Source organism: Silene latifolia, chromosome 8 (genome assembly GCF_048544455.1).
Source record: "Silene latifolia isolate original U9 population chromosome 8, ASM4854445v1, whole genome shotgun sequence".
NCBI lineage: Eukaryota > Viridiplantae > Streptophyta > Magnoliopsida > Caryophyllales > Caryophyllaceae > Silene > Silene latifolia.
Window position 1 is genome coordinate 107207130 of NC_133533.1, and position 23246 is coordinate 107230375.

The 23246-nt window shown below is 39.0% G+C and overlaps 2 protein-coding genes and 1 long non-coding RNA gene across 3 annotated transcripts; 1 reads left to right on the plus strand and 2 right to left on the minus strand.

Moving 5' to 3' along the window:
• The first annotated feature begins 5896 nt into the window (after positions 1-5896).
• LOC141595832 (hydroxyproline O-galactosyltransferase GALT3-like) lies at positions 5897-6993 on the plus strand. The gene has a single exon (XM_074415792.1). It carries the CDS (start codon positions 5918-5920, stop codon positions 6872-6874), a length of 957 nt encoding a protein of 318 aa, XP_074271893.1. The 5' UTR covers positions 5897-5917; the 3' UTR covers positions 6875-6993.
• A 1247-nt stretch (positions 6994-8240) lies between these two features.
• LOC141597218 (fructose-bisphosphate aldolase-lysine N-methyltransferase, chloroplastic) lies at positions 8241-13557 on the minus strand. The gene is made up of 12 exons (XM_074417593.1): positions 13378-13557; positions 12960-13037; positions 12311-12439; positions 11812-12109; positions 11568-11686; positions 11300-11432; positions 10787-10863; positions 10166-10363; positions 9492-9681; positions 9077-9258; positions 8770-8870; positions 8241-8681 (listed from the first exon to the last, which is right to left on the minus strand). Exons 1-12 carry the CDS (start codon positions 13393-13395, stop codon positions 8531-8533), a joined length of 1674 nt encoding a protein of 557 aa, XP_074273694.1. The 5' UTR covers positions 13396-13557; the 3' UTR covers positions 8241-8530.
• A 6873-nt stretch (positions 13558-20430) lies between these two features.
• On the minus strand, positions 20431-23020 carry LOC141595833 (uncharacterized). Its single transcript, XR_012522307.1, has 3 exons — positions 22878-23020; positions 22672-22780; positions 20431-20784 (listed from the first exon to the last, which is right to left on the minus strand). It is a non-coding gene; the product is annotated as an uncharacterized LOC141595833 (long non-coding RNA).
• Positions 23021-23246: the final 226 nt, after the last annotated feature.

A 23246-nucleotide genomic window follows, 5' to 3' on the forward strand; every position in this document is an offset into this window, starting at 1 on the left:
TTATACTTTCCTAAATTGATTTTTGATGATGTGGACGCTCTCAGATCGCTCGAAAAAACTCTCTTTTATATATATACTAGATTTAATGCCCGTGCGATGCACGGGCCTATTTGTAATGCACTATAGTACATAATGCAATAACAAATAATGTTTCAAGAATTGCAACCATATACTACTTTGTTTGTGCGGTGTTCTACACTTCTACTGGTGTATAAGATTAATGTTTTAATCAATTAATAGCAGATCTATCTACTCCCTTTGTCCCATTGAATAGTTTACACTTGTTTTATTTTCCGAGGGGAATAAAGCAAGTGTACTTGACTGAAATGGAGAGAGTATATTAGTTTGAGATTTTTATATATTAACTAAAGTGGCATTTCGCTGTCGCAATTATGGGAAAAAAACAGCCTTATATGAAAACATTCAAGCGTGTAGTAACATGCCTTTTCTAAGTTAATGCTCCTTATAATATACTCCACCAAGCTACATTGTGAAATTATAGTGTAAGTGTAAGTGAAAGAATTGTGTTTGTTTATTCCTAGTTAAATGCCTATATATTTGTAAAACTATGAAATCATGCTAGATAGAATACTCTCTTTGTTGGTCTGAGTATATTTGTAAACATGGATTCATCTATTGTGTGTAGTACTACGTACAACTAACATTAAGAACTTCTAAAATACTTATAATTTAATTGATTCCTATTCATGAATATTATTTGATTACATATCAAATTGTTTGTTTTAAAATCCAATAATTCATAAAACTCAAACTCTGTAATATCTGTAAGGATCATTTGTCCCACTTTTGTATCATATTCTATGTGTCACTCCATTTATCGATCTTTTGACACATCACTTGCTGCACATAAAAAATATGCAACACATGTTAAAATGTTGATGTTCAAAATGGGTATGGAGGTGAACATAAAATGGGACAGCAAATGGGACAGATGATCTTACTACTCTAATATTAGTTATTTTTTTTTAAGTTTTATATGAAATCACTCCGAGAAAATATTTGATTTAATTTAAGAATTTAATAATTCGAATTATATTTTTTAGTGTTGGTACTCATAACGGAATTAATCTCCTCATTAAATTAAATAATAACAATCACATGTTTTGTTTTAATGGAAAAAATTTGTTAATTGATGGGCTTTTACTAAGTATTTCCTTTGTCCAATTATTTATTTACCGTTTTAATTCTTTGTGAGATGTATTCTAGTCAAAGACAAATAAATAAGACTAAGGGGGTAATAATTAACAAAGTGTACTTATGTATTTTAATTCAATCGTACTTGTTGTACTATAAAATGTGATTGAAGAATATGCTTTTGTAACTCAACACCTCAACAATCTCATGCAACATTCCATGAAAAATATAAGCATAAAAGTTATATAGGCGGATAAAAATAGACAGATAGTAGTCAAATACTACCACGCTCATAAACCCAAAAATCTCTATTATTTACCATTATAATAGTTAATGAACTTATAAAACAAATAATAGATTTAAGTAAAAGCTAATCAAGATATATATATATATATATATATATATATATATATATATATATATATATATATATATATATATATATATATATATATATATATATATATATATATATATATATCATCGTATATTTGATTATTAAAAGACAAATAAGAGAATTAAGTGTAAAGTTTTGTAGTCAGCATCACTCAAGTTATAAAGAGGCTGATTTTGTCTTACTCCTTCATCCGTTTCTCACAACACTTTTATTAATGAACATGACGGGTATTGAACGTAAAAACCCATATCATTGTCACATTTCGTCTAATAAAGATTATATTTGACCTATATCTCGCTCACAATAAAAATTACTCGTCCCACTACTCGTTTGACATATCAAATCATATGAATCTACAAATTCTATCGTCTACATTGAATTATTATAGGAGTGACTTTTTATCTCATAATTGTTGGAAAATGCATATTGATGAGTACGTATAGTGGTTAGCACGTTTAAAAGCACATTGTCCATCATGTTTATTAATTACAAATTGACAGTAATGATTTTTTTTTTTGGGTGATGATGAATTGTAGAATAATCTTGAATGAAACAATTAAGTCCATAACAATCTTGTACTTTTTGATGTAAGTCAGATAGCAAGAGTTAGTTTCTCTGTCCATAACAACACTCAAAAATAGTAGAAGAGATACAATGTAAGTCACTATTTGCCGGCCCGATGCTTAAAATCAGTATAAAAAAAATACTCCAAATACTTTTTTATAAGGCGGGTTTTACTATGACACGGATCTAAGCATAACCATATTTTATTTTTAATATAAGAACACAACTAAAATAGAGTTCATAGAAATTCGCATCCCAAAATCAATTTCATGTGTTTCTCTCGTAGGACGCGGTATTGATTATTTTGTTAGAAAGCTACAATGCATATTAAAAACATGATTTAAACAATTTTTGTTTGCCACTATGATAATCAAATTACAAAGTAAACAAATTTAAGAAGCAATAAGTATACCTTCATCGTTAACTTCATAATACATCTTTTATCGTATGAACCACGATTATATCATCAATTATGCCTGCATGGATTAAGGCAAATAGTGTATTAGATAAACTTAATACTAAAACACGCACCATAAAAATTAGTGGGAAAGGGGTGGGGATGGGGAAATACTAAAACACGCACCATAATAATTAGTGGGGAAGGGGAGAGGATGGGGGATTGGGAGAACAACGTAGTTGAGGCTTTTGTATTATTTATAGTGGAAACTCGGTAAATTACTTACGGAGACCTAGTTTTTGCGGAATCTTCTAAATAAAAGAACTTTACACACAACCAAATTCTTGCTGTAGTATCCTCTGTATTATTTAAATATTATTAGAAGAACTTTAGACACAACCAAATTCTTGCCGTAGTTGTATTATCCTCTATATTTTTAAATATTATTATAAGATAGATTTATTTTAAGTAGTTTACAAAAGGTGGAGTCTATATAATCGCTCGGAAAAAGCTTCCTTTAATAATATAGATAGATATATATAGATTTGACATTAAACTATTTAAATTAAAAAAAGACCATGTTAATCAGGGGCGGGGACTTTATATTTTGGTGTAGCAGAAAATACAATACTCGAAAACAAACGTTTTATGTGTCCAAATTTACGATGTCGCTTATAAGTAACCAATAAATTTCAATTCTTTGCTATTTTTTCTGTAAAAAACTTACTATTGTTCTTTAATCTATATTCTATTGCTAAAAGAAAGTGACAATGAACCAAAATTTTAACACAAACACAATAGAATTTATGGAAGAAATACAACTATCAAAACATCATAAATTGGGTTAGGAAATGAACAACATACTGCCTAAGTGGAAATTTTAATTAGTTTCCTTCTAAGAGAATTTGGAAATGGCAGTGATTAAGCAAAAATCAATTAATATTTAATGGGAATTGTGATATTAAATGAACAAATATTTTAGGAAAATAGGAAGAAACTAAATAGATACATCAGGTGAAATAGTGGATGAGTATTGGCGTATTGCTAGAGGGATATTGATAATAAATGACAAATCAATTAGAATTTAATGGTGTAGCAAATTTTTATTTCCCCTTAATTTTCTTGAATTATAGTGTAGCATTTGCCACACTAATGCTATTCTTCGGTCCGCCCCTGATGTTAATAGTACAACACAAAATCTCATTGAAGACGACACGTATCCGTCATTTTGGAGTGACGGATACCATTTCCTCTCACAAATGACCCAAATAGAGGAGAGAATGAAGCACATGGGGGTGCCCCCACCTTGTCTCCCCTATCCGTTTTGTGAGTGACATTACCCGTCACTTACTCCGACCCGTCTTTAGCAAGACTAACTGATAGTAGAATGGAAGTAGCTCATGGTAAGAGAACATACCAACGAGAACATAAAGGGGCTTGCTTGTTTGGCCTTGATTCTTAAAAATGAGTTTTTGTTTTTCAAGCTTAATTTTTCAAAAGTATTTTTCAAAAGCAGAAGTAACAAATTGTTGCTTCTATTTCTATGGGCAAAAATATGGATCTTTAGCTTTTGAGAATTTTTTGTTTAACTTTTAGAAAATGATGTGTTTGACCAAAAAGTGTTTTTGAGTCCAAAAATACTTTTATAAGCTTGGTCAAACACACACTAAGTTGTTGCATTACTTCTATCCTTCTTCATTCTTTCGATGATTTAATTTTTCGGAAAAAGATTTCTATATTAATCATTCTTTCTCTTTTGGCAAGGTTTTTATTTTTTGAGGGAAAAAGGTTCATTTTATTACATTAAATAAACTCTCACATGACATCAGAAACAACAACATCATCAATCGTATCTAGGCATACATCCACCATGGACCACCAATATCCTAGTAGAGAGATCAAGCGGAGAATAATAAGTCATAACATGGGCAACTCCATTACCCCCACGCTTAACAAAACTAAAAGAAGTAGAATTAAACTGACTCACCAAATAATCCATAACGCTATACTACATTACTCTAATCAATTTCATATAATTTTGATTGGTGATAGTGGTGGTTATTTTGAAGTTATTAATCAAATCAAAGTTAACTTATTTCTGATTTAAGGTTCACCAACATTTTAATATTGTTTACACAAAGCAAAATTTGGCATAGGATACATGTTATTGAGTCCAAGACCGGTACAAATCACGTTAAGTGAACCAACTCACGTTAGTGCAGAAATGTCTAACGCTTAAATATAAGTTGACTTTCATGACGTACTTACATTGTTGTAAACGTTGACTTGTCTAATGTCTAATTAAGCAAAGCTATATTCTTGACTCTTGAAGCATGCATCCATGAATAAGGAATTAAGAATTAGTAATAATTACTACACCTTTTCTTGCACCTTCAAATATGTTGTTGAATGCTTCTACCTTTTCTTCACCTTCAAATATGTTTCGATTTTAACGTTAAAAAACTAATATGAAAAATAATACAGTTCAATAACTCTTTTTTAGTTTTGATTAATTACTAGATTAACCCTTGTGTAAAACCAATTGTTAAGAAATAAATGGATTTAAAACAAGGTTTATATTATACACTTTTTATACTCAAAAGGTGATAATATAACTTCAATCATTATTTGAGTTATACGTTGAACAACCAAATTAATGTATTTAATTAATTAGGATTGTTCTATGAAAAGTAAAGAGAATAATGATTATTTAAATCGCATCAATTTTGAGCAATATACAACCATATTTGAAAATAAAGAATTTTCAATAAACAACTATTTTAATATTTTCTTTTGATGTGAACAAATAACTTCAATATTTAAAATTATGAATGAAAGCACAAATATTACTATAGAACTGGTTGTATAATAAGCATTGTACAACCATATACATTAATCCGAGCTTATATGCAATTTTATCGAGTTTTGAAAGAGTTTATTTTTTTTATGTTTAAGTGTGAGTTCAAAAACTTTAAAGTATAACTCAGATTCTTTTTAATAAAACTCGAAAACTTTAGTACACAGCTCGGATTCTACATTATACAACCGTATACAACTGGTTGTATAATCTACTAATTGGAATGAAAGCATTAATTAGTTCAACCTTTGCTTAATCATACATATATCCCATCATAATATTTCTAATAACTTGATACTCGTATATATATCTTGAATAATTTGCGCCCTAAGTAAAGTACACATATAATCATAATAAATTTACGTAAAATGAGAACAAAAGTCAAAAGTGGTAGGCTAAACATTAAGGAATGACCTTAAGGCTTAAACTCATGTTTGGCAAATGCACAATAAACTTTCCAATGCATTTTACAACTTAGCCTAACTTTTATATAACGTATATAACCAAACCAACATCTTACATAGTTTGTTACACTCACATTATCAATATGAAGTCTCCTACAACACCAACTAAACACACAAACAATGGCCAAAAATTCATCCTTACATGCTTCTTCTTCATCTTATTTCTTTGTGCATTAGCTTCCATCAATGAAGTACGGTTCGACAACTTGTTAAATCTAAGCAAATGCGCGTTTTTTCCTACCCAAGACCCGTCTAACTCATCTATTACCAAGTCGTCTTCTGTGGATGAAATTCGTGTACTTGTAGGGATTTTGACATTACCGGACCAGTACCAGAAGCGACATTTCCTAAGGATGATCTACGGGACCCAGTCGTCCGAAGGTGCCAAGGTAGATTTGAAGTTTGTGTTTTGCAACCTTACAAAAGAAGATCAAAAGGTGCTAGTCGCGCTAGAAATTATGCGATATGATGATATTATAATCTTGAATTGTACCGAAAATATGAACAAAGGTAAGACGTACACTTATTTCTCGAGTCTACCAGATATATTTAATTCTACAGAAGGTCCATACCCACCATATCATTACGTCCTTAAGGCGGACGATGATACATATTTTAGAGTCGATAATTTGGTAAAGTCCTTAAGGCCGTTACCAAGGGATGATTTGTACTACGGATATGTTATACCGTGTCCAAGTATGGACCCGTTTGTCCATTACATGTCCGGAATGGGTTATTTAGTATCATGGGATATTGTAGAATGGATACGACAATCCGATATCCCAAAAACTCATATGGAGGGTCCAGAAGATAAGGTATTTGGAGATTGGATCCGAAATGGGCACAGGGGTAAGAATCGGTTTAATGCAAAGTGGTCGATGTACAATTATCCCGAACCACCTACACGGTGTACCCACGAGCTTTGGCCCGATACCATAGCCGTTCATCTTTTGAAGAATCAAGAGAAGTGGATCAAGACTTTGCAATATTTCAATGTCACTAAGGATCTCAAACCATCCAAATTGTATCATATATCTTGAGGTGAATATACACATAATACATCATTATTTTTGTTAAAAAGAAATCCGTTCTCTTAGGTCTATTATTCCCGAATTGAATAGGAAGGCGCGAGCACAGAGTCCTTCTATACCGAGTTTGAATATATACAAAGTTTGTAAACTCGAGAAATCTGGTTAAGCTATATTAAACTCTTAGCCGCTATTCTAAGGTGATGACCGGCTAGATCAAAGTATTGAACCTTTACTAGTTGATTAAAGTGCTAATACTTCATTGAATTGTATGTATCTACAAATATTTCATTTATTTCAATCTATTTACTTCATTAAACTAAGCATTTAACTAGATATACATTTATATACATACAATTTCTAAATTACCATGTTTATACTTCGTACATCATTCATTTGTTTGCTTTTCTTCTTCTTTTGCTACGTTTGTCTCATTCAGTCGTTTACCTTTTTTTTTTTTTTATCCTTTATAAAGGTATTTAGCGAAAATTAAATAAATGACTGGAACATAGGAAGTACATATTATAAGTATATACGGAATACGGCAGCACTAAAATCGTACCGGTTTTTTCAATCCAACTTGCTCGATCATCAACTATGTATTAATATCCACTAATTACGGTAATTTATAGAACACGTTTATTGTGGCTTCAAAGTTTTGACTGAAGTAAGGGAGGGCACTTTGCGTAATGTGTAAAGGTGCCAAACCCAAGTACATCGATGGATGGATGGAGGCCTAAAACGTGACCCATCGGCCATCACGGGATATGTTACCAATTGCACATGATCAACCATTCAACCATACGTAAAAGCCTCTTAACCACGCCTTTGATGGGGATATCAATACGGAGTATGTATTACTCTAGCGAAAAAGACGGAAATATTATAGACAATAAGACGTAACTTCTAATTTACGTCTCCCTTTACAAAGAACAGTGAAGGCTAATCTATCAGTTAATGTATTAGACAACCGGTTGTATATACAATTTATTCAGTGTTGTCGAGCTTTGTTACAAAGTTGTCGAGCTCTATTAACAAAATTATCGAGTTATGATACAAAGTTGTTAAGCTTAACAGAATAATTATTAAGCTCAATAACTTTGTAAAATAGCTCAATAACTTATAAAATAACTCAACAACTTTGTTTGAGAGCTCGATAATTTTGACGCGGTTGTACATAGCTATTATACAACTAGTTGTAGGATAGTATTTGTGCTAATCTATGGTAAGAAGGATTCATTTCCCGAGTTACTCCACGACCTCTTCTTAAAAAGAAATAATCAATACTCCATATGATGCTGCAATTTTTGATAGTTTACCCAAATACTCCCTCCATCACAACATTGATTAAAATACCCTTCACAAAGAACATAAAACGTCAAAAATGATTCCGTGAATGCTTATATCAAGAGAAAATGGCAATGCATATATCAATATACTCTCTGTAAACTAACATGTACAACTTACAGACTCTGACAAAAAAAAAAAAAATGTACAACTTACAGACAACACTTCCGTCATTCCGTGCTGATTTCAAAAAAAATGTTCCCGTGGCTTTGCTTAATAGTGAAATTAACCACTACTAATCGACAAGTTTATCGTACAAAAGCGAAATTATATCCCTACCAATTGTAAAAAGAGTGGCGTCTACCTGGAGATCCGTCTATCTTACCCTAGAACATCCTCCGATATGCATTTCATGAGTTCATGTTCCACCATTTTCCGACCTGCTAAACACGCTGTCAAGATAGACGACACGATATTTCTCTGCAAATCCTTGCATTTTATTGCCAACTGCACATCCCACTGCATATTTTCCCTAACAAAAAAGTACAGAATGCACTCAGTCTTTGGCTAATACCATATTAACATGTTCGTTAAACGGTCCTTACACATTACAGACATACCTGTCATCCATCTCAGAACCCCCAAGTTTATCCATCATGTTATCAAAAATCATATACAAGTCACCAAGAACCTTCATCTCATTCTCCAAGCTTTCTTGCAACTGAAGAAATGAAAAGTAGACAATGAATGGCCGCTAGTTAAGTCATTGAGTGGTCGGTGACACTCGAGACATGGGTTTAAAACCCATTAGCATCAAACTGCCTATTACATTTAGCAAAAAAAACGATCTGCAAAAGAATCTTGTGAATTGCTGATGGCAATTGAGATAATCATGCCAGAAGTAAGATAGAAGGAAGAAAGGTGTACCAGTGTCATGGTCCGAAGCCCTGGGTATGAAACTTTGCGTAGATGCTCCAGCATTGCGGACGGCAATCCATAGTTAAAGAGGCCTTGATTGACCGAATGCCAAGTCCCCCTGACCATGTGTGTGGTATTATCAGATTCAATATAGGCTCCTTCAGACGAGCTATCCTCTGCCGCTTCAATATCTACAAAACAAAAAAAAAATACAGAATTATTTCACGAGAAAAAATAAAAAGAAACATCTGTGATATTGAATTTTTTATTGTAGAGCGAGTCAAAAGGGTATTTATCATGCAGAGATTTTTTATTGTACGTCATGAGTAGTTATATACTACCCGTTAATGACTTCATTAGCTAAGCTAACATCATCTACTCAGTACCAACAATGTATCAGAACCAAGAAACACAAGTAGCGCACCTAGTGGGATAACATCATACGGATTGTCCTCTTGTGGTAGGAATCCATAGAAGGTAAGCAGATGAGAACTAGACAGATTTCCATAGCTTAGGTAGCATTGTTCACCCTTCTTACATGGTCTAGACAAACGGAATTTAAGAGTGTTGGTTGCAGAATCGACTTTGCCATAGTGCAGAATATGTGGGCAAACCTGTAAACAAATATAATAGCATTAAGGTATTCATTCCGACATTCAGAAAAATGTTGACTGAGCAGCGCATGAAAAGAGATGATCAGGCTCTCAAAATAAGGAATTGCATCTTATTATAGCGTGATGTGAAACGGTCATTCGATCTATTATTGATTATGGGTCATTCGGAAATAGTCTCTTCTGGTTGCTGACAGCTTAGTACTGCTTCCATCGGACAACCCCCCACACCGACTCTACCGTTTGTGAAGGCATTGAGTAAATTATTATTGTTACTTGTACTGTCACAAAGGAAATTATTATTGTTATTTGTACGGTCACAAAGGAAATTTGGTTGGTTTTGGCGTCCAACAATCTATTTATTTTACAATTTTGGGAAAATAAAAAATAAAATAAACCAATAAGCATCAGCACTCAGAAGTGTGAAAATTTAGCTTTTCCGAGATTGTACAAAATGAAAACATCAAATAAAGCTAAGAGAACGTACAGAATGATTTAGAAAGCCTGCAACTGGAATCAAACATGTCCTCAGCTTTCCATCTGGAAGCATGATTCTCATGGAATTCGAGTACCATAGCTCACAAGCCCATAGGTACTGTTCCCATGTGTAATACTCTGGCGGAAATATATCCGGAAATGCTGTGCACAGTGCAGGAAACATCTCATCGTATCTTAACCGCAAGTGCTGCAACATACAAGCCAAACCAATAGATTAGATGTAATGAGGTAAAATCATCAGTTTTAAGTTTCTAGCGGTAAGACGCATAAATGCATAATATCCTAATAAACCCGACCAGTTTATAAGCAGTTAAAAGCAAGATAAGGATATATATGCTGGTTAGAGACAAATGAAAGTATGAGATTCGAAGAATAAGAAACAGCATATATCCTTAAAAGCAAGATAAGGATATATATGTGTAACATTTGCGGAAACTTATTTCCATCATCAAAAAAGAGCATTTCAAGTTCAAGAATAAAACAAAATGGCTAATGCACTAATGACGACAAATATTATTTGGTCTATTATGAAAAACACAATTACATTCACTGCAGAAGGCAGAGATGCCGTAGCAAGATATTTTTAGAGAGAAATGAGATAAAGAACAACCTCCTTGGCTTGAAATAACTCTTCCGACACTAAGGTCTCATCCAGAGCCATCAATGCATCCAGTCCAAAGCTTAGTCCTACATCAAAGAACCAAAATGATGCAAAGAGACACGGATCAATATGAACTCGGTACGATGGGTTTTCAAAGGGAAAGCATAATGCCACTCCGAAATTAATATTGTCACTCATATTTGTGAGACGGTGAATAGCAACATGCCCTTAGACTTAGCTTGTATTGTTGTGGCATTAACAAAAAGTGTAGTGGCATTATCATGTCCCTATTTAAAGGGGCCTGTTTTGAGTCAAATCTTATTCCTAACAATTTTTACCAAATAATACAAGTGCGCGACAACAAAGGAAACGGAAAACAAGCAATGAAAAGTGATATCCTAGAGGCCAGTCACGTGCGGAGCTACGTGAAGCTTGTAACACTTTCAAGCAAAAATAGGGTTATACACTTATAATCATCCGAAGCTGGAGCAATTCAAGAAAACATAAGCCATGAGAACAAACCAGTATTAAATTCTTCAGGCAGTGCATCAAAATAGAGTTTGTAATTTGATTTAATGTTATGCCGCTCCCTCATGCTCCAAATCAACAGCATAGTTTCAGCAGAAATCCCATCTATGTCTTCCAATATATGAATCTGAGCTTTGTGAATAGAAGAAAATTCAGAGACAATTAGAACTTGCCTATGACAGTTACAGGAAACATATGTGCATTATGTTTCTAAAAGAACGGTAAGCAAATATGATGCAGAACAAAAAATTGAATTTGATACCATGTCCGACTCATAGACAAGGTCTTCTGAAATTACAACAGAAATAGGAATTTCCAAAGCAATATCTCCAACTCCAAGGTCTTCCCGCGCCAGAGCTCCTCTACCAGCTCCTTCAACATCTAGGTTGTGTACAAGAAGCGACACATTAACACGGAAAGAGTCTCAAGATAATCATGTTACATAATTATGAGCAGTGTGAAAGCCAACAAGATTGAAGAAAAAACATATTGATCATATCACATACAAGCTATCTCCACTTTAGATTTCACCCCACACTTTTCAGCCCATTTAATTAGGCGCTTCTCATTGTCGGACGCTCCATTCACAATCCTTGTCTCCACTGAATTTTTCTCCCCAAAAGTCTCAATTCTTTTGATGATTGCGTCTCTTACATTTTTTAGGGACGACTTAGTTTCTGGATCACTAATCTTAGTGCGGAGATCAACCTGAGAAAGTACAAAATTGAGAGCCTCTAACTCATTCCGAGGACTGTACCATTCTTCCGCTGAATTGACACTCGTAGAGACAAAATATAGCTCAATCTGTAGAAGATAAAGTAATGTTATTGTCAGATATGTAAAACAAATTCAAACGAACCAGTTCAGTTTCTGAAAAGCTCGTAACTTTGCATTAGGAACATCATAAAAGCAACAATTGAAATCATCACAGAGCGAATTATATGTATATTTCACCAATGTGCTTTCTCAAACAAACAATATTACAGGAACCTCAAAGGAGCTTACATCATTCAAGTGAATTATCCGGGCAATTTGAAGCAACACTTTCAAGTTATTGTCAATAGAATCAGGTATTTCAGCAAGATCAAAGCATAGACGATCACTTGCACACAAGCCTTTATCTTTAATCAATTTCTGTGATAGAAAAATACTTTAAATGTTAGCAACATCCAGCAAAACATGTTCATCCACTAATTCAGCGACCATAATTTTAACAGTAAAAAAGAAAAAAAAAAAAGTGTGAAACTCTCTAATCTTTGGAGACATATCAATTCTTTTCAATTGAAATGTACCAGGAAAAGTTGAGCAATTATGGAGTACTGAGGTGCCTTAATGGCTTCCGCCGATGGCAGATAAGACAGGTCATATTACACGGTCTTACCTTTGCTAAATTACAGCCATTTCAGATCATAAAGCACAGTTTTATAGAAGCCAATTTGCATCCTACCAGTGCTATCGCAGCTAGAACATTGGCAATCGATCAATGACGTGATAATCACTAAAAATTATTTTGCAACCCACAAACCATAAAACATATCATTTGCTACCATTTCTATCAATCAGGTTACCAAAAACATAACTACATTGAATTCATATACTCAATTTTTTTTCGTAATTTCTCTTAATCTGCAAATATATAAATTCTTGCACTCACTGTCTTCTTCTCAAAGAGAGGATCATCCTCAGGCACTTTGAAAACCAATAATCCATCATCATCTTCCGAAATCGACGGCTGCCAAATAAACATAAATTTGAGGTCACGTAACACGTTGCATACTTCAAGATACCACAAAAAAAACATTTGAAGAACATAAAACTCATCAATATCTAATGCACACCAAATGTTCGACGAAATTACTTGCATAAATAAAACAATAACAGTGTCAAATCACTAATTACCAAATACCCTCTTCCAAGATATTTATGAAAAACCCGGAAAATAAGCGGAAATTAGAGTTAATTACCAACAATTAACATGAAAAACAAAAAATAGATTTTTTTTATGAGTGAAGGTAAGAGGTGATGCAGCTGTAATAAAAGAATAAGAATTAAAGAGTAAAGATTGAAATAACCTGGTATGAAACCTCCATGGGTTGAATTTATTGTCAGGAAACTAAAAGATGGAAAATAACGGCTATGGAGGAACAAAGGAAGGCACTATAACGAAAGGAGGCACTAACTAACGAACTAACGACTAAAACAACATGGAGTAGAAGAACAAAGAAGTGGGGGTGGTTTTGCAAGTACGTCCTAATTGAAAAAAGGTTTGCTCGAGTGAAATTTAGAATTGGTTCGGATTATTTTAGATCGGGTTACAAAGCGTCTTACTTATGACGAATATCATCTGTTATAAGTTGTTATAAGCTGAAGACGGATAGTGTCCCTTTTACAATAAGGCAGGTGAGGGGAAATAAAACACCCCATAGATAGTGTCATTTGCATATTGTGTGAGAGGCATTATCCGTCTTTAACTTGTGACAGATAGTATCAGTTTTCAATAAGAATTTGTGATCGGATTATTTCACACTTTTCGTATGAGTTATTTTCTTTCATATTATTTTGATTTAGTGATTAAAATTTTATAGTAGGATAAAGTTTGATTGAAAATACCATTATAAGAAGTGTTAAACTGTCATCATTTTTAATCCCATCATTTTATGGTTGCGTAATTTTGGATTGAATTACTATTAATTGGGTCTGATGGGACATATTCTGCACCGCTGACCAAGTCAACATATTGAGCAAGGTCAAAGATATCCACAGCAAGTCAACGGCTTAGACAAACCTAGCCGATCAAACCCATCGGATCTGTCGGCTGGTCTCGGCATGGCAACTTGCACAAATGGGGCACATACCCGCGTACTCATATCCAAGATCCCTCGGCGGTGAGTCAACAGGCCCGCCGGCTGTCATAGGTCCCTCACCGAGGGGTAGATCGATCTTTCCACCGCTAGCCACTTGGCCACTACGTGACAAAAGGTGAAGGTCTATAAATACTCCTCAATTATCATTGAGGAAAGGATCCGAACTTAACCTAAAAGACACTATTCATCCTGTATAATCTTCCTTATCTCTCTACAATATACATTCAAATTAAGTAACAACTTATCTCTTAAGTTTACCGACTTGAGCGTCGGAGTGAGTACGCTTGGCACAAAGCCAAGCCCTCGCCCGTACATTGTTGCAGGAGAGGCCGAGAGGAACAATTAAGGAAAGAAGGATTCAACCAAAGACGATATTCTACAAGCTACGAGTGGTAACGAATATCTCGCTCGAATTACACCCGGAACAATTGGCGCCGTCTCGGGGGAAATCGCTACTAGAAGCTAGTCACATTCATTCCCAAACAAAAAAAAAAAAAAAACCCACCAAAAAGCTAAGATGTCAAAACAACAAGACGCAGTCGTGACCGACGAAACCGCACTCTACCAAGATGATACCTTCAACAATTCTCGAGTCGCGTGCCCCTCCACCGGGAGTAATCCAACCGGAGTTCGGATGCCAATAATACCGACACGCCGCGCCAGCCAACCAACCAGGTCACCATCATGGGACATGTGGTTGACGTAGCAAAAACCGAAAATGCTCCCGGACCTAATGGTAATACGCCCGCTCACACCGTCACGCCGACAAGAGCGGCGGAAACCGTCCGGAGACCAGGGCCAAATGTGACTCCGAGAAATTTGAACGGAGCACTAGGAGAAGCTGACCAAGTCAAGTCGCCGGGGGAGCCCAAAGTGGGCGTGGTAGACCTAAGTCCTTCCCGTACTCATGGGAGGACAAAGCGTCCCCGCAAGACGAACGAGGCTTACCCCAAAGGAGCCCGAGGAGTCCGACTCAGCAGAGTTGGAGAAGAAGTCCGAGTCGAAGAAGGAGTCCTTCCCGCTACGAGGGGAGGAGCCGGATTAGGAACGCGAGGAGCCGATCGCCACGTGTCGTTCGACACGTGGTCGACAGCCCCTCAACGCCCTCGTCCTAGAAGTCCAAGTGCCAACTAAGCTCAAGTTGCCACCCATATCATACAAAGGAGATAGTGATCCAGCCGACCACGCCGAGGCTTTCGAGTCTTACATGTCGGTATGGGAGCAATCCGATGAGGTCTGGTGCCGAGTTTTCCCAACAACTTTGCATGGGATGGCTCAAAGTTGGTACAAGGGGCTTCCCGACGGCTCGGTATACTATTACGCCGACCTAAGGGACGCCTTTCTAGCCCAATACTCTTGCAACAAGAGAAGGGCCGTGGAGACATCGGACCTCCTAACTATCAAACAGGAGGGGGCGAGTCTCTACGAAGCTATGTGAAGAGGTTCGATGGAAAGGTCCAGCAGATTCGAGAAATTAATCCCGAACCGCGGCCTTGCGCGATGAAGGGCCTCCCAAGGGGAGACTTAAAAAATGAGCTCATCAAGTGCGGAGGCCTGGGCTTGGATGCCGCCAAGAAGATGGCCGACCAGGCCATCAAGGTAGAGGACTATCACAAGACTGGGTAGGCCCCGGCGAGGCCGAGCACTCGAAAAAGAAGAGCGCGGGAGGACAATCCGGATGAAAGACGCCGTGACAACAACGGGTCACGGTCCGATGAAAGACGCCGTGAGAATAATAGGTCACGGTCGGACAAGTCTGCCAGAAATGTGAACTCGGCGGATGCCGCGGGGAGCTCGGGAACGTACTACAGAAAACGGTACGATGATCACACCCCCCTAGTCGTATCGGCCGCCGAGGTCTTCGCTTTGAGTAAGAACGAGGGCCAGAAGTGGGAAAGACCCCCTAGGCCGAGGAGTGACGGTGACACGAGCCAAGATCTTTGTGAGTACCACGCCACACCGGACACTTAACCAACGATCGCCGACATCCGAAGAATGCCATTGAAGAACTGATCCGGAAGGGGAGCCTCGGCAAATATGTTGCCGGAGGCCAAAAACCAGATGCCGGCGGGTCAAATAGCAAGTCCGTCTTTGAACGGGTAGGAGTAATCCATGTTGTCATCGGGGGCAACGAGAACGGTGGGTCCGCTCATGGGCACAAACGGCACCCGAATGAACCATATCAGGCCATCAACTTTGTGCCCAACACAGCCACCCCCGCTCCCAACATCCCCGATATGACCATCGGGCAGGAGGACTACGAGGGAGTCATCGCTCTTCACAACGACCCACTTACAATCCACCCGGACATAGCCAACCACCTGGTGAAGAGGTGCCCGATTGACACAGGCGCCTACACGAACATTATGTACGAGAATGCTTTCTCGGCCTCGGCCCGAGGGTTGAAGATTTGAGCCCCCGCACCAACCCGTTGTACGCCTTTTCTTAGGGGCCGGTCCGTACCCCAGGGTCGATCAGTTGCCGGTGAGGTTCGGCGGGGAGGTGCAGCCAAGAATGTTATGTCTGAATTCGTAGTCATCGACGGCACGTCTGCCTACAACGTTCTCATAGGTCGGGTCACTTTGAGCGAAATCGACGCTGTGATATCCATCCGGGCCCTGACATTGATATACGTCTCGGACCGGGGGGAAGCACATAAACTCGTCTCGAAGAACGAGAAGGATCCCGGCGTATGGGAGATACACACTAACGGCCCTTCCACGACGGATAGCTCGAAAGTCAGCATCGTTATTTTTAGCCCGAACGGAGACGTGTTTGAGCACGCCTTGAAGCTTACCTCCTTGACCTCAAACAACGAATCCAAGTATGAGGCGGTGATAACCGAGTCAAGCTAGCCGAACCGCCGGGCGAGCATGTCGTGGTGAAAACAGATTCGCTCTTATTGACCAACCGGATCAAAGGAGAGTACAAGGCTCGGGACTATAGGACGACAAGGTATCTAGAGAGGGTGAGAGCCGGCGCTTCAAAATTAAAATCCTTCCAGATACAGCACACTCCCAGGTCCGAGAACGACCGAACCATCGGTGTCAACCTGGAACCAAAATTCAGGGCCGAACTCCTGGACCTGCTAAGGAAAAACAAGGACGTCTTCGCCTATTCGGCGGCCGAGATGCCAGGCGTGAGCCGGGAAGTAATTATTCACAAACTAAACGTACTCCCCACCGCTCGCCCCGTCAAGCGGAGGATGAGAACTCCTCGGTCGAGAAAGATGAGGCCATCAAGGCCGAGGTAGATAAACTACTTACGACGGGCTTTATTACGCCTTGCACTTATCCTGAGTGGTTAGCCAATGTTGTGATGGTGAGGAAATCATCGGGGGCATGGAGAATGTGCGTAGACTTTACCAACCTTAATAAAGCATGCCCCAAAGATTGTTACCCTTTGCCTCGGATAGATAGCTTAATCGACGCCACGGCAGGCTACACCATGCTGAGCCTGCTAGACGCCTTCTCGGGGTACCACCAGGTATTCATGGCTGAGGAAGACATGCCTAAATGCGCATTCATCACCGCTAACGGCACATACATGTACAAAATGATGCCATTTGGTTTGAAAAACGCCGGCGCAACGTATACAAGGCTGGTGGACAAAGTGTTCCAAAATCAAAAAGGGCGAAACATTGAGGCCTACGTCGACGATGCTATTGTGAAAAGCAAGTCCGACAACAGCACTGGCCGATTTACACGAAACATTTTGTTCACTAAGGAAATACAAGATGAAGCTCAACCCAATGAAATGCAACTTCGGTGTCCGGCGGGTAAATTCCTCGGTGTACTTGTCGGTGCCGAGAGGCATCGATGCAAATCCGGACAAAATTCAAGCAATCCTAGACTGCGGAACCAAGGAATCGAAAAGAGGTTATGATGCTGGACCGGAGAATGGCGGCTCTCGCCCGTTTCATCTCTCGGTCAGCCGACAAGAGCACCCCATTCTTCAAAGTGTTGAAAGGGAATAAAGACTTCAGCTGGGGGGAGGAACAGAGCACGGCTTTCAAGCAACTGAAAGCTCATCTTCAGACTCTCCCAACTCGTCCAGCCGACATCTGGGGAGACGTTATACCTATACATAGCGATTACCTCGGCCACGGTCGCCCGCCGTGATCATCGGGAAGAAGACAAACAAAGAACACCCAATCTACTTTGTCACCATACGTGTTGCCCGCCGAGAGAAATTACCCACTAATCGAAAAAGCAGCCTTCGCTGTCGTCGTTGCCACGAGGAAGTTAAAACCCTACTTCGACGCACACCCCGTGATCCTAACCGATCACCATTGGAGAAAGCTTTGGAAAAATTCGAACAATCCGGCAGGCTCATCAAATGGGCAGTGGAACTCTCTGGTTTCGGCATTCAGTACAAACCAAGGCCTTCGATAAAGGGGCAAGCACTTGCAGATTTCCTGGCCGAATGCACATATCAAGAAGAGCCAAACCCAGGCATATGGGAGGTTTACACCGACGGCTCCTCCACGACGAACACTCAGAGCCGGCATCCTTATCATCAGCCCAAACGGGGACGAGTTTGAGTACGCCTTGAAATTCACCTTCTCGGCCTCGAACAACGAATCCGAATACGAGGCGGTGATAACCGAGTCGAGCCCTAGGGTCTGCCGGAGTAGAACACATTGTGTTGAAGACAGACTCACTGTTGGTTACTAACCAAATCAGAGGGGAGTTTGAGGCTCGGGACGACGGAATGGTAAGGTACCTAGAGAGGGTAAAGGCCGACATAGCGAAATTGAAATCTTTCCAAATCCAATGCGTTCCCAGATCCGAGAACAACCGGGCCGACGCTCTCTCCAAACTTGCCACTCAACCATCAAGAATGTCGGTACCAACCGTCTTTGGTAGATATCGAGAATGCGAAGAGCATCACCGAGACCGTCGGCATGGTGGGCAACATAGAGACCGAGACAACGTGGATGACTCCGATAATGAAATACAAACTTACAGTGAACTCGCCGGAGGACCGCAATCCCTCGGCCAAAATAAAAAGGATCGCCGCCAGGTACTTGGTGTTCGAAGGGGAACTGTACAGAAGATCCGTAATAAGACCACTCTTGAAGTGTGTCGGTCCAGCAGACGCAGAACTGATACTGACAGAGATTCACGAAGGCATCTGTGGACACCACATGGGGGCAAGAACACTAGCCCACAAAGCTCTCCGAGCTGGCTACTTCGCCCACCATGCTTCAAGATTCCGAACAAAGACCAAGAAGTGCACGAATCGTCGGATGCATGCCCCGGTGATACACGCTCCCTCCAGGGACCTACAACCGGTGCTTAGTCCCCTTCCTTTCGCACAGTGGGGGATGGACATGCTAGGGCCGTTCCCAACGGCCTCCGGAGGAAGGAAGTTCTTAATCGTCGCCGTTGATTACTTCACCAAATGGGTTGAAGTCGTAGCGATGCGCGAAGACCACAAATGGCCGTCGAAAGGTAATCTGGGAAAATGTTATAACTCGCTTCGGATTACCCCAAGTTATGGTATTTGACCACGGTCGAGAGTTTTGGAGCGACCTGATAATGAACTGGTTAGAAGAGCTTGGCATCAAGTTTGCGTACTCCTCCGTCCCTTACCCACAGAGCAACGGCGGGTGGAGGCAGCCAATAAAACAATCCTCAACGGTTTGAAGAAGACAGTTGAAGACCTTAAGGGAAGGTGGGCCGATGAACTACCCGGTGTCCTGTGGTCCCTTCGAACTACGGAGAAAGAAGCAACGGGGTACACCCCCTTCCACTTAGTCTACGGTTCCCGGCGAGTCCTACCAATTGAAGCAACGGTGCCAACATTCGAACGGCTACCTTTAACCCGATTGAAAACGAGGAAGGCCTGAAAGCTTCCCTAGACCTGGTCGAAGAAAGCCGAGATACAGCACGCCTCAACTTGGCCGTATATCAAAATCGGATGAAAAGAGCCTACAACCGAAGAGTCCACAAAAGGGACTTAAAAGTGGGAGACCTAGTCCTAAGGAAGTCGGCTGCCACCAACAAAGGAAATATTTGTAAGAGCCCAAGGTAACCTGCTAACGTGATATTGTCCGCTCTGGGAGACACAACCCCCTCACGGCTTTAAAACGCGTCACATTAGGAAGAGGTAGCCACATGATTATAAACCATGCTTCGTTCCCCTCTTCTATCGATGTGGGATGGTCACCATCCCTCCTCCCCAAAGGAGAAGGCAGCGTCCTCGCTGCCCATCGGCATAGGCCCCGGCTCTGATACCAACTATGACACCTTTAAATCTAGCCTTAATTATATACGTAAATTCTACAGAAAAACTGGTAGGATATGTTTGTAAATGGTTCAACTAGTCCAAAACCTGCAATTTCAAAAATTTTTCTAACTAAACCATTCACAACCAATTCCAACTCAAGAAGAGTGTCATAACCCTGCAACAGCTGATAAACTAACTTACATATATAACTAAAGACGCGGAAATATAAGGATACAAACCAAAAATAGAAAGGGAGACATATGTCCCTTCAAATTATATACAAACCAAAAGTGTAAAAGGTTTACTAATAAAATAGCCAAAACTAGGTCCAAGGTTCCTTGCTCACTAGCCGTCTGTGACCCCCAACAAAGCATCAACAACCTGTCAAACGCATTTTATACAAACACGAAAGCCACAATTCAGTGGGGAGTAACTTCGAGTCCTCCCAGCCACGAATCGTCCAAATTAATGTAACATGTAAACAATTTGATAAACCATTTACTTATCATGTATTCTAACAAATGACCCCTAAACTGACCACACTAAACTATCATGTGAATCAGATAACAAATAGTAATCCAAACTTTATCAACTGTAATCGGCTTACATCTCACCTATTACAGTTCATAAAATCACCATACAAGAAAGGGCAATATATCAAAGACAGGCATAAGTTCTTAGCACGGTCAATAGTCACTTTGTAACTCGAGTCTATACCACGAGGTAGGGAAGGTAATCGAACCGGTATCTTGGCTCAGCGGTTACTATTAAGAAAACATGGCCAAGAGACAACACAACCCTAGCCTAAAATCTGCGCAGACCTAGACATGCGGATACACACCACCGCACCCAAGACCCACAACTTTTTTTAAAACAAAGTGAAGTGAGTACCCTAAGGACACCACCGAAGGGTTGGCTAGTACTTAAGTCGACCTCATACTATCAAAATAAGTAACGAGGTCATGCCCCAACTTGGATATAAATCCACTAGTCGAACACAAAGGCTATCAAGCGGAAACATATACTCGTCAGAGACTATAAAGACCTATCTATGATGAAGGCCGAAATACTCACCTAGGACCTAGTCCCAGCTAGTCCCAGCTTGAATATTTTAGCCCACACCACCCAAGACTCACCACACAAGTCAAGTAAGACACCCACTTAACCTTAAGAGGGCAAAAAGTCCTACTTACCAACATAAATTCTAACATTCTATCATGTGAAAGCTATATAAATGTCTATTCAGCAGATAAACCAACAGTTCCTCAATAAGAATTTCCAATTCTAACAATATTAACCAAATTAAAGGCTTCGGGGAATCTAGGGCCGTTTTTACAATATAAAAAGCTACTTAAATCAACTAATTACACATGTGAGATAAAAATATAATGAATGGCCTAAAACAAGAAAAAGGCCGACTATCTAATTCATTCAAAATTTCATCCAACCGAATTTTTACCCGCAACCCCAGCCCTGCGACAGGTACGGGTTAAATTGCGGCTGACCAATCACACAATTGACTGACATCGAATCAGTCAAAGGGACCAAGGCTCAGTTTTCGGTACAATCATCAAAACATTACAATTATAGCTATAAAATTCATTTTGAGCCTAATCATTACAATTTCATTTTATAAACTATCCTAACATGTGAAAACTATCAATATAAGCATAATTTTTACCATTAACATAATTTAACTACTAATATGATTCATTTCCTAAGTTTAATCATATGTCACTTATTCTAATTATATCATTAATGAACCTAAAATGACGAACAAAGCATGGAAAAACCGCGAAACAAGCAACGGACCAACCAGCATGGGCCCGCCGCGGCCCGTCACGGGCCTGTTTCACTGCTGTGAACAGTACCGCGGGTCTGTGAACAGTAACTTTTCTATAAATTTTTCGGTAAAACGACGCCAAATACTCATACGGACTCCGAATTGAGTGATTCAAGTGGCTAAACCACCTAATTTTTCGACGCCGTTCAATCTGTCATATTTTTGGAAACATTGGAAAATGTCTCGGTCCGGTACTGACACGTTCCAGCCAACCCGCGGATTTGTCCCATCAAATAATTACTCATCCAAATTTGTTCTAAACAATAATATACAAATGGTTAACTTAAACTAACAAAAGACAAACATTAGACATGCATGCAACCCATTTTATCATGTGAAAATTTACTACTCAAACAAAAATCACAAAAACATATAAAAAGCAAAGAATGTGACGATCATTCGTCGAGTAACTCGAAATATGTTACCTTAAGCTAGAAAATGAGCAATTAGCACCTCAAACCCAAACCCTAACTAGCAACTATCCGCTATCTTCAATAATATACGAGTCCCCAAACTCGTCTTCCAATCCTTCACCTAAATAAACAATTAAAACACAATAATAAGCATATAAACCGAAAATACCGAAATTTGGTCTTAAAACAACTTCAAGAAAACTGAAATTAAATTATACCAAGTTGTAGATCGCGACGAGAGGATTCCGGAAAGGTAAATTATGCGAAAAACGGACTAGAAACGAGAAAGATATGTCGATTTTAAGCTTGATTTGTGTTTAATGGTGTTTTTGGGAGATGTTAGGGATGAAGAACAAGAAAACCAGAACACATGGTTGACCTTATTAATCATATCTGGATTTGGAAATTTTGGTGGAATATTGTTCATCTAATATTATAAGGATGGTGACCATCCCACATCGGTAGAAGAGGGGAACGAAGCATGGTTTATAATCATGTGGCTACCTCTTCCTAATGTGACGCGTTTTAAAGCCGTGAGGGGGTTGTGTCTCCCAGAGCGGACAATATCACGTTAGCAGGTTACCTTG

Coding starts and splice junctions, on each gene's coding strand:
- LOC141595832 (XM_074415792.1), top strand. CDS start 5,918: ATGAAGTCTCCTACAACACCAACTAAACACACAAACAATGGCCAAAAA.
- LOC141597218 (XM_074417593.1), bottom strand. Junction 9,259..9,491: donor GTATGATGTTATCCCACTAG/GTGCGCTACTTG, acceptor TTTGTTTTGTAG/ATATTGAAGCGGCAGAGGAT. Junction 8,682..8,769: donor GGTTCTGAGATGGATGACAG/GTATGTCTGTAA, acceptor CTTTTTTGTTAG/GGAAAATATGCAGTGGGATG.